This window comes from Talaromyces proteolyticus (genome assembly GCF_021365285.1).
Source record: "Talaromyces proteolyticus strain PMI_201 chromosome Unknown BGW36scaffold_13, whole genome shotgun sequence".
In the NCBI taxonomy this organism is placed as follows: Eukaryota; Fungi; Ascomycota; class Eurotiomycetes; order Eurotiales; family Trichocomaceae; genus Talaromyces; species Talaromyces proteolyticus.
The window spans coordinates 443,562-460,076 of NW_025764289.1; the positions used below are offsets into that span (position 1 = coordinate 443,562).

At 48.0% G+C, this 16,515-nt stretch overlaps 6 protein-coding genes across 6 annotated transcripts; 2 read left to right on the top strand and 4 right to left on the bottom strand.

Annotated features, from left to right (window-relative positions):
* Positions 1 to 881: 881 nt before the first annotated feature.
* Positions 882 to 3,142, bottom strand: BGW36DRAFT_432398 (putative C6 transcription factor; the record flags this gene model as incomplete). Its single annotated transcript, XM_046221131.1, has 8 exons — positions 882 to 1,066; positions 1,128 to 1,643; positions 1,688 to 1,941; positions 1,992 to 2,426; positions 2,477 to 2,800; positions 2,850 to 2,956; positions 3,020 to 3,071; positions 3,123 to 3,142. The coding sequence occupies 8 exons, from the start codon at positions 3,140 to 3,142 to the stop codon at positions 882 to 884; spliced, it is 1,893 nt and encodes a 630-aa protein (XP_046066799.1).
* Positions 3,143 to 4,195: 1,053 nt separating this feature from the next.
* Positions 4,196 to 5,326, top strand: BGW36DRAFT_306591 (putative gibberellin 20-oxidase; the record flags this gene model as incomplete). The annotated part of the gene is made up of 2 exons (XM_046212164.1): positions 4,196 to 4,467; positions 4,519 to 5,326. The coding sequence occupies 2 exons, from the start codon at positions 4,196 to 4,198 to the stop codon at positions 5,324 to 5,326; spliced, it is 1,080 nt and encodes a 359-aa protein (XP_046066800.1).
* Positions 5,327 to 5,436: 110 nt separating this feature from the next.
* On the bottom strand, positions 5,437 to 7,070 carry BGW36DRAFT_389037 (uncharacterized protein). Its single transcript, XM_046217290.1, has one exon. It carries the CDS (start codon positions 6,793 to 6,795, stop codon positions 5,638 to 5,640), a length of 1,158 nt encoding a protein of 385 aa, XP_046066801.1. The 5' UTR covers positions 6,796 to 7,070; the 3' UTR covers positions 5,437 to 5,637.
* A 543-nt stretch (positions 7,071 to 7,613) lies between these two features.
* BGW36DRAFT_389041 (uncharacterized protein) lies at positions 7,614 to 8,618 on the bottom strand. The gene is made up of 4 exons (XM_046217291.1): positions 8,396 to 8,618; positions 8,227 to 8,345; positions 7,936 to 8,145; positions 7,614 to 7,875 (listed from the first exon to the last, which is right to left on the bottom strand). Exons 1-4 carry the CDS (start codon positions 8,535 to 8,537, stop codon positions 7,819 to 7,821), a joined length of 528 nt encoding a protein of 175 aa, XP_046066802.1. The 5' UTR covers positions 8,538 to 8,618; the 3' UTR covers positions 7,614 to 7,818.
* Positions 8,619 to 9,380: 762 nt separating this feature from the next.
* Positions 9,381 to 13,298, bottom strand: BGW36DRAFT_58018 (uncharacterized protein). The gene is made up of 5 exons (XM_046222439.1): positions 12,960 to 13,298; positions 11,971 to 12,895; positions 10,557 to 11,890; positions 9,740 to 10,483; positions 9,381 to 9,686 (listed from the first exon to the last, which is right to left on the bottom strand). The coding sequence occupies exons 1-4, from the start codon at positions 13,228 to 13,230 to the stop codon at positions 9,747 to 9,749; spliced, it is 3,267 nt and encodes a 1,088-aa protein (XP_046066803.1). The 5' UTR covers positions 13,231 to 13,298; the 3' UTR covers positions 9,381 to 9,686; positions 9,740 to 9,746.
* A 222-nt stretch (positions 13,299 to 13,520) lies between these two features.
* BGW36DRAFT_432404 (uncharacterized protein) lies at positions 13,521 to 16,497 on the top strand (the record flags this gene model as incomplete). The annotated part of the gene is made up of 2 exons (XM_046221132.1): positions 13,521 to 13,616; positions 13,678 to 16,497. 2 exons carry the CDS (start codon positions 13,521 to 13,523, stop codon positions 16,495 to 16,497), a joined length of 2,916 nt encoding a protein of 971 aa, XP_046066804.1.
* Between the last annotated feature and the right edge of the window lie 18 nt (positions 16,498 to 16,515).

The following is a 16,515-nucleotide window of genomic DNA, read 5'->3' on the forward strand; positions in this document are numbered from 1 at the left end:
TGAGTTCTGTTTTATTAATAATAATTTAATTTATGTTGGTGCGATTGCTGGCCTGATCTATCCGCTTCTAACAATGAATGACATCCAATGATGATGGCGCAGGATTTCCCTGGACAGGCTTAGGGAGATGCAACGTGATCCTGCATTCTACATCGATCGATCCGTTCCAGATTAGGTGCAACGTCGCGACAAACCACTATTATTGATGGCTGTCAAACGTGTTTGGTCTCCGATTATTGGGTTACTAGCGCGTCGGTGCAGCCGGTGATGTTCTTGTCAAACAATTAGATATTGCCGTGATAGGAGTTTTATTGACGGATGCTCGTCGGGTCGAGATAAGCACCGTTCTCCGTATATACTATACATGTATACAATTAAAAGGTGGTTGAGTACATATAGGTGTTAATAGATATATTATTCAGACGAATTCCGTGTCTGTTCAGTTTGTGATATTTCCTTGATACTGTCTTTGTTCAGTATGATAATCTGGATATTGTACGTAAGTGCATACCTCGTGTAACAGACATATTTGTCGTACAATCGTCAATGACCATCATGAATTGTTGCCTGCCTCTTCGAGTCCATGAGCTCGAGCCCGAGCTCATGCACAACGGCTATCTTCGGTCCAGCAAGACAGTCTACGGAGTACGTCTAGCGTCTATTAGTGATAAGTGTGCGGGGTTGTGCCGGAGAATAGAGATATCATCCAGTAGCGGCAAAGGGCATTGGTCTGGTGTTGGATGATAAGCAAGTCACACGCATCGATCGGACAGTACATGACACTCTAACCGAGATCGACCTGCAGCCCGGTTCTAGAAGCTTGCTTGATTCGACCCGCAGGTCGGACAGATAATAACATTAATCATGTCGATACTGTACACTCAACTCGGCGGTAAGATACCCGGTGTGGTCGTCCACTCTATATTGGCGTATGGTTCTGGTGGGAGGAGATAGTCACTGCTCATCGCCCACTCGAAATCAGTGAGGAACTCATTATCGAGGAAGCCAAACTCCGAGCCAATGTTGAATGCGTCGGCGGGAGAGGGGTCGACGTCCCCTCTATTAGCTAGAAATAATCAGTTAGCACTGTTTGTAGCACTGTACGTAATTAGACACGTAGTACTAACCACTATCCTCCTCATCTTTCCCCTCAGAGTCAAATTCATCGCGCCACCACCACACCAAGTCAATGGTGGGCGACATGACCAGGCGACTGCGAATGCGCAGCGTGGAGTGTTCTGTCCCGTCCGGTCGGCGGAATGCTTTGCGACTGTGATAGAGCTGATTGACAACCGTTGAGCATTTGGCGGCGAAATCCTGCGGGTCGATGGAAAAGCAGTTGAGCAGGTTAATGCCCGTGAAGAGACAGGATTTGGACTGTTCCACGTCGAGGTCTCGCGCAACAACGCTCTTCAACATCCGGACCAGACACGAGCATGCGATGACCAGGATGTTCATGATGTACATGGGACACGCAGGATGGAGCTCCGGTCTGTCGAAGATGATTTTGGCGTGGTCGATCACCGAGCATGCCGTTTTTGCTAGCATCGTGAAACAGCCGTCGTGTGGTGCGCTTAGGTCTTTGTAGAGGTGGAATACCTGGATTTGAAGACGGGCAATAGTTGTGTATAGTGTGTTTGTAGCTACGCTATTAGCGTTGTAGAAAATGTATGAATTGCCCACTTACTAGCTGGAAAGGAGTCTTCAAGATCTTTTAGCTGATTTTCAAATGTTCGTAATAAAACATTTAGTGACCGCTCGTGCTCTAGTGACGGATTGCGCACTCCAGTCGAAAAGACCGCCACAGAACATTTACTAGCAATATCAAGACACTTAAGCTGTACCGTCAACACCGGCGGTAATTGCTGGCACAACTTGGCGCCGGATTCAGGAACGAGATCCAGCATCGCTCGCGGCGGCTGACCCTTTTGTAAGCAAGTCCTATACATAATAAGCTTCTGCTCAGGTCCAACCTCCACACGTTCACATACCGCTGATAAACTACTACACACTGCGCCCATAACTCTGTCCGCCGCTGCGTATCAACACTCGTTTTATGCTTGGACTTTTCATGGTTGCGCGCGAATTCGTGACTGGCCACTGGGATATGGAGACCGTTCTGCATCGCGAAGTGAAGCATCATCCCGCTGAGCGGGAACAGTACCTCCACCTTCGGGAATGGCCACGTCAGCATCAGGATTAACGACTGGATTTTGGCGACGGGCGACGCGTTCGACGACATGGATAAAAGTATCAAGTCGGTAACGGGCTGTGTGAGAGCGGCGAAAAGTGTAGGGTTCTTGCTGTAGCTTCTGCTTGAGACCACGAGCACTGTCCAGAAAAGCAGCGACGACTGCGCATAGTAAGAATTAGGGCTCGTGGTAGGATCGAGGATGGAGAGGAAGGGTGCAAAATCGCGAAAAAACCTGTAGCTTGTCAGTGTAAATTTCGCATTCAAAGAAACCGCCCAACCGACAATTGAAAAAGATCGTTGATTTCTTCTGCTTCGACAGTGATTCCATTCAGCGTCCTCGCCTGCGTCTCACCCTCCACCATGGGCAACTCAGCCGACAGCACCGGGACAGGGCGAATGTTCGCTGGCACAATTCGGCTCCTCTCGAGACGTGTGGTTGGCTGTGGAGGGGATCCAGACGGCGTAGAGACTCTGAGACTTTCCGGGGTCCTGCTCATCTCCGCAGCGGTAGTCAGAACTGCAATCGGCGAAGCAAGCGTGTTAATACGACCAGACACAAGCTTTTTCCGCAGTTCTTCGGTTTCATGTTGGAGCTCCGAAAGCCGTCTTTTCCTGTCAGCGAGGGAGACGCATGGAGCAGAGTATTGCGACTCACTTGCGCTTGTGTTCCCGTTTGAAGGGTTCCGAAATCACGCATTGCGCGCCGACCTTGCGACAGCGCGTGCACGGCTCGTTGGGGGTGAGGTAGGCATCGCATTTGGCCTTAAATAAATAATAGTCAGCATGAACTTGTCAGTCTAAGCTTGTCTTGCTGTTTGGACGCACCTTCTGCTGGCGACACTCTGTGCAAGCTTTCTTGCTCCGCATGGAGGGCGCCCTGTCGATCGCGTCAGTAATCTTGTCTCCACTCAACAATATTCCAACTTACGATTTCGCGGTCATACTCATGTCGCAGCTTGATGCGAAACGCAGGAGGTCGCCCTGGACGACGATGAAGCAGAGAGCAGCGGAGCAGCGGAGCAGCGCAACGTTCAAAGTTGACGATCCCGGGCTTAGCGCCAATCTTATCCCCGGCCCCATAAATTTTGATCTTATTTACGATGCGTCATTTATCACCACCAGTCCCTGTGCCTTTGCCCTACGCCGTGGCACCATCTACGACGTCAGTCAAGAAGACGAGCTTAAAGTTCCATACAATCTTATTTCAACGACAGGCTATAGTGGATTAGACTGGGTTTGGCTGAGTGAGGCTGGGTTAGGTAGGTGGATCACTAGCGCCACTCTGGGACGCCATTCAAACAAATATTGACGGTTGGAAGGGAATCTAAACACTTTGCAGGATGGATATCCATATGTGCTCCTGCTTCAAATACTATCGGTGTATATGGAGCAATGGTTGACTCCCAGAGAATCGAGCCTTCACGAATGACCGTTGCATATATCTCCTGCAAACGGAATTGAAGGCCGTGTCTAAATATTGGGACATTGCCTCGCCGCTCTTACGCCCGCTGGCCACATGATTGAAGCAAACATATCTATTTGACCACTGTCGATTCACCATATGTACGATTCTACTGCGAAAGCAGCCTGGAACCGCCGCCGGTCAATTCCGCTCACGTGACCGGAGACTCGTCTGCACCAAAAAGTGGCCATATCTTGGAAGAGGGGAATGGATTGGAATAAATTGGCCTATGGCATGACTTCTGACGTGTGTTTACCCTGTAATAGGGCCGCAAGCGGTGATATTTGACTTTTTCTTTTTCCCCATCCATGACATAATGTGACATTACATTTTCCTTTTGGGAAATCGTACGCATGACCAGATACTCTTTGTAGCTAGATACTCCCTCATCAGTACGATGGTATGAGCCGTGTTCCTGGTGGTATGCTGTCGGAGAAGCCCGGATGCAAGATGTTAAAGTATGGGCACGGTATGGGTATAAGAATGATGACACCCGTACAAGCCGTCCGATGTGACAGTTACAACAATCAAGCTTCACCATGTCGACCATTTTCTCCTCTCTGACCATCGTGGACTTGGCCCCTTTACAGAATGCTTCGGGCCCATCTATATCCGAGTTGCAGCAGCTGAGCAGCCAGCTTCACGATGTCTTTACTACAACCGGCTTTGCGTATCTCGTCAATACGCCGTTGACTTTCACACATGCCGATGTTTTCGGCCTTGCTTTGGAGTTCTTTAATCTCCCACTAGAAGAGAAGATGAAATTGGCCAAACAATCCTTTCACAAAGAAAACCACAACACATACAGAGGGTAATACCACAGTCTACCCATACGACACCCACCATCTAACCCCTTCATCAGATACTTCCCAACCCAGCCCACCGAAGCCTCCGACAATCTCAAAGAAGGCTTCGAAATCGGCTCCTCACAAGCCATCACCACATCCTCCAAACCTCGCCAGGACTCGACATTCGATTTATCCGAACCAAACGTCTGGCCCAGTGAAGACACATATCCAACCTCCTCTCGACAACGCCTGGAACAGTTCTACTCGGAAATGCAATCCCTCTCCTCGGCCCTTCTTTCCCTCCTCGCCATGTCCCTAGGCAAACCTCCCAGCTTCTTCGAACCATACCTCACCCACTCCCTCAGCACACTCCGTCTCTTACACTATCCACCTTGTCACACCAAACCCTCCGACAGCCCCATCTCCCTCGATGCTGACACACCACCCCCCGAACCATCTGATCCGGTCAAACTCAGCTGCACGCCACACACAGACAGCGGCATTCTCACACTGCTCCACCAAGACTCAACCGGTGGCTTGGAAGTGCAAGACTCGGCGGGGAAGTGGGTACCGGTGCCATATATCCCCGAGTCGATTGTCGTCAATATTGGGGATTTGATGGCCAGGGTGTCGGGTGGTAGATTCGTAGCGACGATGCATCGAGTGCGTGCGCCGGCAGCGAGGATGGTGATGAAAACGGATGAAGAGGATGATGATGCTGCATCAAGGACTAAGTTTGGTCGATTTAGTGTCCCGTTTTTCTTTGAGCCTGGTGAGGGCTGTGTTGTGCGGTCTGTTGAGGAGGATGATGCGGAGGGGGTTGTGTATGGAGAGCATATGCGAGCGAAGATGAAGACGTGGGTTGAGTATAATTCGTCATGACTACTTTATATCTTCTTTATTATGACTAGCTTGGGGATTTTTTTTAATTTTCAAACTATGCTTCAAATACTTTGGTAGTGATGATATCAGTGCAAAGAATGAAATTCATCAAGCATTCAACTTCCTTGCCATTGATGCTTGTAATCTAAATTATATGGTAGAATGTACACATTAGAAATCTATAACATAGTATTATACAAGAAATGATGTGATCACGCCCGCGTGAATCGCTAATCGTAGCCAACCAGTTCGTACCGTCGTCAATAACCAAGTATTCATACAACCGCCAGATGAAGATATATACAATACAATCAAAGAATAGCCGGCCACATCCCGACCCCCGGCTCCGGCGTCCCCTGTCTCGACGGCATCCTGGACGACATCGACGAGGCATACCGCGTATTCCTCGACGACGACCGCACTGGTGAGGCGTATCGAGTAGAGGGCAGAGAAGCAGGCGAGCCCGCGCGATGCCGGGTATTCTCCGAAAGGTATCGTTTATATTTTGACGGATCCGGCAGGAACTTTCTACCTGGCGACTGCGATCGGCCCCTAGACCTGAGGTTCTGCTGGTTTAATGGGGACGCTTGCGATGACCGCGCGTTTTCCTGCGTCCCACCCGAGATCGATACCGAGTATCCATTCATCTGGCAATCAAACGCAATTCGCTGAAGCCACTCGTTATACTGCATGGGCACCGACGTGGGGGTGGATGTGCGCGACAAATCGTGGAAAGAAGGGATGATGGGGGGATATTCATCGTTACTAGGTTCAGGAGTTTCTCGATCAGGAGTGGTTCTCGTCATCGGTCGACTTCCAAGACTGCTCATGGACGGCCGAGAACTGAGAGTTGTGCTTACTGATCTGTCCAGGTCACTGTTAGTGCGCTGGTGAAACGTCAGCGACGACGGCCGCTGCAGGGCTTGATGCTGCGGTGGCATCAGGTGTTCCGTCCTTTCGATGATGCGATCGACGAGGGTTTTGTGTGATTTTTTGATGTTTCTTTTCACGATGGGGAGTAGCAGGATGTTGCACTTCAAGTCGCAGTCCTCGCGTAGGTAGAGCCCTTCTCTGGGCACACCGTACTGGTCGGCGCCGATCTCGATAGGCTCGCGCTCCTCGCCGGGAATCCAGCCTAGGACTTGCCATTTGCTTCGGATTTCCAGGCCCATTGGCGCATGGATGTGAGATTGGAGGCCCTTGGGAAGATCATGTAGGCAGGCCGTGTAGGTGACGCTGCCGGTGAACGAGGTGCCGGGGACATACTCGACTTTGTCGGTGATCTCGTACCAGGCAGATTCTTGTTCGTCTGGGAGGGCGTGGGGTGGAGGAGTGCAGCGACCGTGGTGCGTAACAAGCGGATTCGCTGTGATCATCGTCGAGTGGTCATGTAGGAGAGTGGTGACGACCTCGCGGGTGACATGCGAGGGTAGCGGGGTGATGTGGGTAAACTTGACGTGTTTGGTCATGGTGCTTATCGCATCGTCAACACAGCCAAGACAGAAATGAGAGACTGGTTTGGTGGTGAAGCTGGAGGAATGGGATAAATACTAGTAAACAAAGGCTGCCACGCCGGCGTTAACAGGAGCAGGTCGTGTACGGTTGTTTCAGGATGATTCAACAACGGGCATTATCTCGTAAGATCAGGCAATATCGAGTCTGAAAGAACAGCAGCAGATAAAAGAACAAACAGAAAAAGAAGTGGTGAGCATTAAATAATAATAGTAAATCAATAAAGACATTCTTCAGCTGACGTGTTGGCTGTTCTAAAAAAGGCCCGAGATCCCCCTGCAGCCAATCAACGGCAGCCGCGTGACGCCTTCTAGAAGGATTCCTTTTTGGTCCAAGCGCGTTGCATTCGTCGTATTCGTTTTTCTTTTTCTCGTCTTCCTATTCGCGGTTTCTCCTGCACCTGTCGTAGTCTGGCGCCTATGCTCGGTTGCAATTTCCTGGGCGTCGATCAGCGCCTGTTGAAACAGCCCGAAAATTGCTTCTCGTTTTTTCATCCACTCACAGTGTTTATGGCTGGATTCTGAGTCAAACTCATGCAGGTACGCGGGCGAAAGGATCGTTCCCTATACCGCATTCGCCAGGCCCCAGACGGCCGTCTCAGTTTATATCCCCTTTTCAGCATGCTGTCACAATGTTGGGCATTGGAGCAACCTGCATAAAGTCTAAGTAGTTAGCTGGTGATCCTGCAGCGATATTATTTACTCCGTGTTTGCCCCAGCAGCACTGATCCCTGCAAGCTAAAACCCTTTTTCTCTATTAGGATATACGTCTTGTCCTGCAATCAGCTTGCACGTCTCAATAGTAAATAGCATATACTATTCACTCGCATGGTTCTCGCACTAAAGAATCTGGGGCGGATTCCTGACAGTGTTCTAGACCTAATTCCTGCTCCTCGCATATTCATGCACATCTAACACAACCCAATTTCCAGTTTTCAAACGCCTACAATCAATCCTGTCAAACTCTAGCATTAAATTCGACTACTCCGTATCCCACAGCACCCCATTGCGCGCCGCTTCTCGTTTATCTGCTGCGCTCTACACTCATCAGCACCTGCCCAGCCTCATCCTAGCGTAATACCAAGGTTTGAAACACACCTGCATCTGTGCCGCCAGACTACCCTTCGGCACCATCCCCACTGTGTACATCGCCTCCGTTGCCTGCGCCTCACTCGCTTCTTCCTTCGTCACATACACTGGCCCGGGGTCTTGCACGGCCGGCAATCCCAGCACCTCGTTTCGATCTGCAAGAGACCGGACCTGCGCAGAGACGCTAGCTGCACCGGGGGGTGCGTTGAAGGCGCGGCCCTATAACCATATTGTAACTTCTCAGCGACCCCAACCAAACCATCCCCCCACCGATCATCAAGTGGGATATACTCTACATACCTCAGCAGACTGCATCTCCCTTGCATCTTCCTGCGTGATATGCGATGGCGGCTTGTGCGCGAGCTCGTCGAGTTTCGCTTCAAAGTTCATTTGCTTTGATGAGAGCGAATGCGCCGTTGCTTGAATAGCGCTCAGCGAGTGCTTTTGTCTTGTTCAGAGGATAACTAACCAGCTGGTCCGCCTTTGATCGGTCCCCTACCAGTAAGCTCATTCTCTGCTTGTGCGATTTGCGAGACATCTTCGGGGGTTATACGTTGGCCTGCGACGACAGCGCGTTTGATTTCGTTGACTGTGGGGAGGTCGTTGGACATCTCGTAGAAAGCAATAAGTAGATAGATGTATACAATTTCTGAAACACGGGAAATGCTGATTTATTCAGATTAAACAAGTAATATCTAGAACGTTGTTCAGAAATGAGTTATGCACTCCTTCTAGTATGAAACCAGTGATGTCACCATGATCGTCCTTCATCCGATTTGCCATGTTTCTGGCGTATACCGGCTAATTTCCTCTAAAAGTCACATGGTTTATCGGGGCAAAACGTAGCAATTGGCCTTTCTATTAAATTGGAAAATTCGACGACCAAATATAAACCCTTCAGGGGTTGACATGCTCAACAGGACCGGCGGCACTAAGAACTAGAGATTAATCCGCTTTTGCGATATATAATTTGCTAATAGCATCTGTTAACTTGAAAAAGCCCTGGGGCGAGAATAGGCAAGAGCGGCAGCTGAAAACTTTTTACCCTTCATTTCATCCAGGCATAGAGAATAGTGGAAACATAGTGATGGTAATATAGAGGGCACATCAGGTAAACCCCGTGCATATTCGATCCCAAGCATTGGCAGCAAAAATAAAAGGTGCTCCTTGAATATTTTGGCCTTTTGCTATGCGGGGTTTCCTTTGATGAATCTTTAGATCTCTCGGACTTCGACAAAGGCACCTTTTTGAGACCCTCCTAACCCCGGCCCTACACCTTTCCTTCTCTCATGAGGTGCTCGTATCTGCTCCGGCAATTATCCGCCGTTTTATTCGGAAATAATGCACTCTTAACATAGTCCCAGTCATACCTCCGGGTTCCAACATATATACGCATTGCATTTATAAGCATAGCATCTTCATTAGCAGACCACATCGATGAGATATCTGCATTGCCAAGGTCTGGAGGAGGTAATTCAGGCAGGGGATATCGAATGTCTGAATTGTCAGCTTTAAAAGAACTATACTGATCCGAGTAAACCCTTGCTTCTGGGTACTCCAGGTCTTTTGCACTTTGCGCCTGTTCTTCGGCAGGACGGCTGAGGTCGGTGAGGGAGGTATTCGAAACCCCCCTAGTGATTTCTGCCAAATCAACACCACGGCCTAGAGGAGGCAAAGCTAACCCTTGAATATCTCCAGGTAGGGACGCAACTGGTGAGGAGGCGGTGGCGGAAGTAGTATCTAATTGGATGGCCGCTTCACTAAATGTCTCGTTAGTAGGGAAAATCTAGTAATGGCTAGATACAACACTTACTGCCTGGCTATATGCCGAGCCAAAAGGTCTGAATGATAAAAGACCTTTTTGCAACCTTCATAAGTGCATCTATAGAAAGCCTCGGGGTTATGATGAAGCTTATGGCGGCTAAGATGCTCCGAACGAGTGAAACGCTTGTTACAGCCAGGAAGTTCGCATGCATACATTCGCCTTCCCTTCTTCGCGTGGCTGATACGATGAGTAGTGGGTGTGTAATTGTAAATAATTGGGGGGGGCCTTCTGTTATTGAGTTTTTTGGAGGGATTGCTATATTGGACATAAGTGTAGGTTGAATATCAATTGGGGTAGGTGGCGGCCATATCTGGCTGTTAGGATCAGAGGTGAGGGTAGAATCAACAACAGCAGCAGCTCCCCGAAGTGGAGCATCGCAACGGAGGCAGGTGATGTCATTTGTTTCATTGTAGTATCCACAGGCCTCGGACCTGCACTTACGGAAGGCTCTGACGCCTTCGCTATCTCCCACACCAGGGAAATCTGACTCAGACTCTGTTGAAAGCTTCTCAAGAGTACCATCCATGGTGGCGATATGTTGTTGTTGTTGTTGTTGTTGTTGTTGTTGTTGTTGTTGTTGTCGTTGCTGCTGATCAGCCCGAGCCCTGGCTTGTTGGTAATGCATGCCTGGGTAGATCCTGCTATATAGCGATGTGGAGACTTCTGGTGCCACAAAGTCTTCTTCCCATAGCTCGTAGGCGTGATTAATAGAATTCTCAGTCTCACGGTTGTCTGGGGAAACAGATTGGGTGTTAATGAATATAAAGTTGCGGATAAGCCAAGAATTTAGGGTTACCGGACCTACCTGATTCCGACTCTGTAGCGAGGTTCTCGTGTATAACATTAGAAAATTCGTGTGATTCCACTTCGTTCATAATATCGTCGCTGGTAGTGGATACATATGAATCATCGCTAGTTACGCTCTGGGCTGGAGAAGGAGGTTCGATGGTAATTTCAACAGGAGGCACATGAATGAGGTTATCATCTGTCGAAATGTCCAATGCAGACCTCTCTTCAACAGCTACAATATCTTCAGAAATCTCACCCGCTGCATCACTCCATTGGGATGGATCCTCCATCTCGATTGGCGATATTTGTGTTGTCTGATTAATGGATGTATGATCCAATGCCGACTCATTTTCAATGAATCCGGCGACACTAAATACTTCGAAAATAGAATCGTCACCTCCTCCCTCACAAGACACCGGAGCTGATACCTCATTGGCACCTAGATTAGAATCTTCATCTTGGTATGGTTTGATGGTCACATCCTTCACATCTCCAAAATGGGGCTTTTTAACCTCGTCATTAGGACCGTGGGAGGTGGTAGCAAATATAACCATCAAATCGCGCTTTTTGGTAGTCTTCTCTGTGTTTCTCCGGTGCTTTGCCAAAGTCTTCATCTTCACTGTCCCACCCAAGTCTGTGTTGCTTATACCATCACTATCAATGCTCTCAGGCCTATTTCGAAGTTGTTCTTGATATTTCGTTAGGAATGATTGTAAAATAAGATCTCGATTCCGATAGTCTTCGGCGGAAAAGGATTTTGATAGAAACTCCCATTCGTTGCGGTCATAGCCCTCCGAGTCTCGTCTTTCTGGGTCTCTCGCGTCATCACTGAGTTGACTACTGGTTACATGGCGTTTATCTATATTAAAAACGTGTGAGAGATCATCAGAATCATCGAAAGCAGTGCTTCGGCTTCGCAAATCCGATTTATCAGAATCCAATTCTACACTATCAGAATCCCTGTCATCCAAACCATCTTCCGGGAACGGAAGCGACTTCAAGGCTAGATATCTTAGGTGACTGGCGACATGATTCTCCAGCGGACCATTAGTGTTTGATTCTCCGCACAGTGGGCATGATTCAAAAATAGGGCCAGATGATCGACTACTTCGAGCTGCTATAATCGAGAGTTGGGACCTGGTACTTTTATGATTTGTGGTCATATGTTCCTCATACTCATTTTGGTCGTTAAATACGAGAACACCATGGGATTTTGCTGTACAACGCCATCGCAATTTGTGCTGGCGCATGTGTTTTAGCCAGTCCTCGCTGTGATTGTATAAAGTATCGGAATTGTCACAATCTTCGAATAAACACAGATATGGGTCGAGATCGTGTTTAACATGATCTCTATTAAAGATTGAAATTTGCTTAGTAGATGCTCTCATAGAGAAATCTATAAACACTAGAGCAAAATGGATAGAACTCACATCCATAAACGATTATTCATGACTGTCGCGCTCGACAGAGCGCAACAACAATAAGGACAAACAACTTCCATGCTTCCCTTGCAGCATGCAACCCGATCGTTTTCAATTTCTTCGAATAATTCAACTTGCAAGTCTGATATGCTGTTTCGTAATGTAGAAAATGCATCCTCATCCAAGGCCGGCTGGCCAACGTCTTGTATATAGAGAAGATAGTTTGGGAGTGATTTGAGACGTTCTTCATGTTTCATATAATGCTGCTCTTTAAGGTACTTTAATTTCTGTAATATAGACCTCTTTGGTGCTGGAGGAAACTCAAGATGCTCATGATTGCTCAACTGGATGGTTCTCGATTTACTAACAACGGATGGGGAGGACGCTTTCTTCCACTGCTCTATGTTAAGAGTGGTCGCAGTGATTGCTCGGGATCCAGCAATGCTTGGCTGTGCCTTTACGTAAGAACGATCAGGATGCCGCTCTCCCATCTGATCTGGTGTGCTCTGGATACCACTGGCTGCTGCCTTTTCGGTGTTTGGTTTAATTTTTCGCGGTGCAGATGTAACATTTCTCGATGTAGCTTTTCCGTAGCGTGAGCGTCGATACAGAATTCGCTTCCGGCGGAGTAACATTGCGTCTGCCAATCGCCTTTTAATTTTCTCTTCACAGTCTGGAAACCTACGCTGGATAATCTCCAGTGCAAAAAGCCCTACAAATATTGGGCCGAGGTCATTACCCTCTTCGTCGTAGATTATAAAGGAAGTTGCAGCTTTCAGATTATTCCTTTCGCTACTCGCCTTGCGAATAGTATTCGACAGCTGATGCAACAAGCTGATTTCTTCTGACATATTGTCAATCACGGTACCAAGTCTGCTATCTTCCACAGGATGCGCGTTCCCATTTTGGTTCGATGGCTCGAGGTATGATAAGTCTGCCATTATCAAACAAAGTGGTTAGATGGCTATTTAAGATGAAAACTATCATAGACTTCTTACATTGTTCAACATGTTCATTCAGCGTTCGAAGAAGTCCGCGCACTAATCGTTGTACATCAGAGACGCCCCGAAGGCGATAGTCGAGAGAAGCTCGAAAGGGTGCGAAAACACCAATATTGGCCGTCCATATCGAGAATCTACCTAGTTGATCCTCGATTGCCGACTGCTGCTTGGGAGGAAGAATGGCGAAAATCTCCAAACACTGGTTGAAAGATTCCAGACACGCTCGCGCAGTGTCAGCGATCGTTGGGTCCTGCTTCCCGGTCTCCATATTCAGTGGCCAATTTTTTCGACTTTCTATAAACCCATCGGGTCTGTGAGATATCCATGAGAGACAACCATGCACTTTCTCGCTAGTTGTGGATGACGAAGCCTGACGAGGCTGAAGGAGCCTCATCGACCCCGCACTAGCTAGTTGCAGCCCATCGTTCAACTCTGGAATTTCGCATTTGTATTCAGCTGTTCACTCTCTCAATGAGACTTGATCCTAGTCATCTTTATTACTATTACTAATTCCAACAATAAAATAATACCCATGGGTCACGAGCAGCCGATATCGACATGCAAACAGCTGTGTCAACAAGCCTCGCTAGCAAAGCACCCGCGCAGTCGTCACACGTAGCGTGCAGCCTGACAGGGCATAGTTCTTATTCTCAGGTAGCATCTGTTTCCAATAACTGAACCAAATCTGCCTGCTTATTGCCTGATATTTCAATAGATCGACCTCCTGTTAAACATCACCCGCATTTTCCGAGAAATAGTCGACTTTTTGGAGGATACTGAAAGCGATCACGAACTGCGCAAATTCTATGTCCATTTAAACGCATATAATCTACTTCTAACAGAGCTCATTGCTCCAGTACAGCAAGATGGAGCCATATCCGGCGTTCAATCCCTATCTCGTTCAATACTCAAAAGACTTTCCTGCTTCTTACGGCACTCTGTTTTACCGGACCATGAGACAACCCTATCATCTTCCGACCCATTTCCTCGATTAACGACTTTGAAATATTACTGGGACTTGCCTAGGGCTCTGCAAGAGAAGATGCTAAATATTGGGCAGTGTTTAGATTTTGGTTCCCAGGATATACGAGATGAGATGATATTAGTGCTTCGAGGCGCTGTTGACATGCTCCGCTCCCATTATCCCGAGACACTTACAGATGCGGCGGATGACTATCGTGCACCGCGGAAAAAAAGAAGAAATGCGATAGCTTCCGCATCTTCTGTGGCGAGTTCGGTATATCAGGCATTAATCGCATCTTCAAATGCATGCTCCTCCATCCATAGCCACGATTATGCGGCTAGACTCCGACTAGCGACGTATCGTAAGACTGTGGAGGACAATTATGCTTTTGAAACATTCGTTACGCTTAATCTGACTGGTCAGTCATGGCAAGAAACGCAGATTCTAGCAGTTCTCGCCAATCAAGAGATGCAAAAGAAGAAGGCAAGCATCAAATTCGCCGATCAGTGTGGTTCGTCCAGTGGAAAGCAGCGAAACCACCGTCGTCGTTTAGCTGTAGAGCGATTGTGTGAACAGATTGAGAAAAGCAAGTCAAAGCCTTCAATGCGTCTCAACCTAGCCGTTGAAGACGGCCGACTGTGGAAAGATCAATCTTGTATGAGCGTGTTTCCCATCAGCCGTTCAGACCCTCCGCTCTCTCTTGAAGACATTATAATATCTCGCCCAGCCAGTCTAACCGAAAAGGTGAAACGTGTCCTAGCTGTTTTGCTAGCTTACGCTATTCTTCACCTTCACGGAACTCCTTGGTTACTGCGGTCTCGTTTCAACGCTTCCAATATTTTATTTTTCCGTACCTCGAGTGCCATTCCGTTGAAGCCATATATTCACACAGACCTTATGGAGATGGTCCACAGCTCCGAGGAAGCTTTGATAGAGGCCGGTGACCTAGATGATGAAATTGACCCGGATGACTTTCCATCTCATCCCTATCCGAATATTGTCATGCTAGCTATAATGCTCATGGAGTTATATATGATACAGCCAATCCAATCGCTGGCTGAACAGGCTGGAATGGAACTTGACAACTGGAGTCAAGTCGATGAAAATACCAGATATGCTGTTGCTGCTGCGGTCTTCGAGAAATTTCGAGCAGAATTTCCGGACAATTACCGTGAAGCAGTCGACAGGTGCCTCGACCCAAATATAGGGATCGATCAGAATGATGAGGAGTTGGCTGAAGATGGGTTAAGGCGTCTGATTTATGAAGATATAGTGCAGCCTCTTGAAGATGAATTGGACCAAGGTTTCAGTAACACCGTTTCAATCGATAACCTAGATGAAGTTGCCCAAACCTTGGATCTTGGGAGCTGGGGGCAGATAAGAATCAATCAAGAGAATTCCACAAACCTCATCCAAGGTCCCATCAATCAGCCGAAAAGTATATGCAGTACAGCCAAGGTACAATTAGGCTTTTTGGTGTGCAATACCGGCTATGGCAACCATGAAACTATTATGGGTCGCAACCAATACGCTCCCCAGTTCCGTGAGAAGCTAAACAGAACCCGAAGTTCCTCAAGTCAAGGGTCACTTTTGTATTCTCTAAGCCACGAGAATTATACAGTTGGATGGATATGCGCACTACCAAAGGAAATGGCTGCAGCAAAGGCAATGCTCGATGAGACACATCCACCTCTACCGCAGAATCCTTCTGATAAAAACAGCTATACCCTAGGACGAATGGGGGTGCACAATGTCGTCATAGCGTGTCTTCCCGCCAATATAATAGGAACTGTTGCTGCTGCCAGAGTGGCTGACCACATGCTGTATACCTTCAAATCGCTGAGGTTCGGCCTTCTGGTTGGAATTGGTGGCGGAGTACCTGGCTCCAAAGATGTTCGATTAGGGGATGTCGTAGTTGCAGAATCCTATGGGTCCATTCAAGGTGTAGTCCAATACGACTTTGGCAAAACGATTCGGGACGGGAAATTCGTCCTCACAAAATCCTTGAATAGATCTCCTGACGTGCTCCTCACAGCTGTTTCGAGCTTAAAGGCGAATCACTATCTCAGGAAACCGATGTTGGAAACCCACCTGAATGAAATGGAAACGCGATATCCGTTTTGGAACGTCGAATTTTCTCACCCCGGTGTAGAATATGACGCGCTTTTCCAGTGCGATTATGATCACCACGACGAAGATGATAAAGAATCCTGTCAACAATGTGACCCGACGAAACTAGTCCATCGAAAACCCCGGGACTCCCTAATTCCGCACATCCATTACGGCCCTATTGCGTCTGGAGACCAGGTCATGAGGCATGGGGCAACGCGAGACCGACTACGAAAGGACCTCAATGTGCTCTGCTTCGAAATGGAAGCCGCTGGGCTGGTTGATTCTTTCCCATGTCTCGTGATCCGGGGTATCTGTGACTATTCAGATTCACATAAGAATAAGAAGTGGCAAGGCTATGCCGCAGCAACAGCAGCTGCATACGCAAAGGAGCTCCTTGGCGTGATATCTAGCAGTGAAGTCGAGTGTGCGGAGAGATTGCTTAGTAGCCCATCAAGATAGAGTTGTTCGAGAAATTGA

What these genes read in the sequence shown, in the direction of transcription:
- BGW36DRAFT_389037 (XM_046217290.1), bottom strand. Translation starts at nt 6,795, where the DNA reads ATGACCAAACACGTCAAGTTTACCCACATCACCCCGCTACCCTCGCAT.
- BGW36DRAFT_389041 (XM_046217291.1), bottom strand. Translation starts at nt 8,537, where the DNA reads ATGTCCAACGACCTCCCCACAGTCAACGAAATCAAACGCGCTGTCGTC. An exon ending in GATCAAAGGCGGACCAGCTG is followed by an intron (nt 8,346 to 8,395) that starts GTTAGTTATCCT and finishes GCGCTATTCAAG; the next exon opens with CAACGGCGCATTCGCTCTCA. An exon ending in GGGAGATGCAGTCTGCTGAG is followed by an intron (nt 8,146 to 8,226) that starts GTATGTAGAGTA and finishes ATATGGTTATAG; the next exon opens with GGCCGCGCCTTCAACGCACC.
- BGW36DRAFT_58018 (XM_046222439.1), bottom strand. Translation starts at nt 13,230, where the DNA reads ATGGAGACCGGGAAGCAGGACCCAACGATCGCTGACACTGCGCGAGCG. An exon ending in GAATGAACATGTTGAACAAT is followed by an intron (nt 12,896 to 12,959) that starts GTAAGAAGTCTA and finishes TGATAATGGCAG; the next exon opens with ACTTATCATACCTCGAGCCA. An exon ending in ATGAATAATCGTTTATGGAT is followed by an intron (nt 11,891 to 11,970) that starts GTGAGTTCTATC and finishes AATCTTTAATAG; the next exon opens with AGATCATGTTAAACACGATC.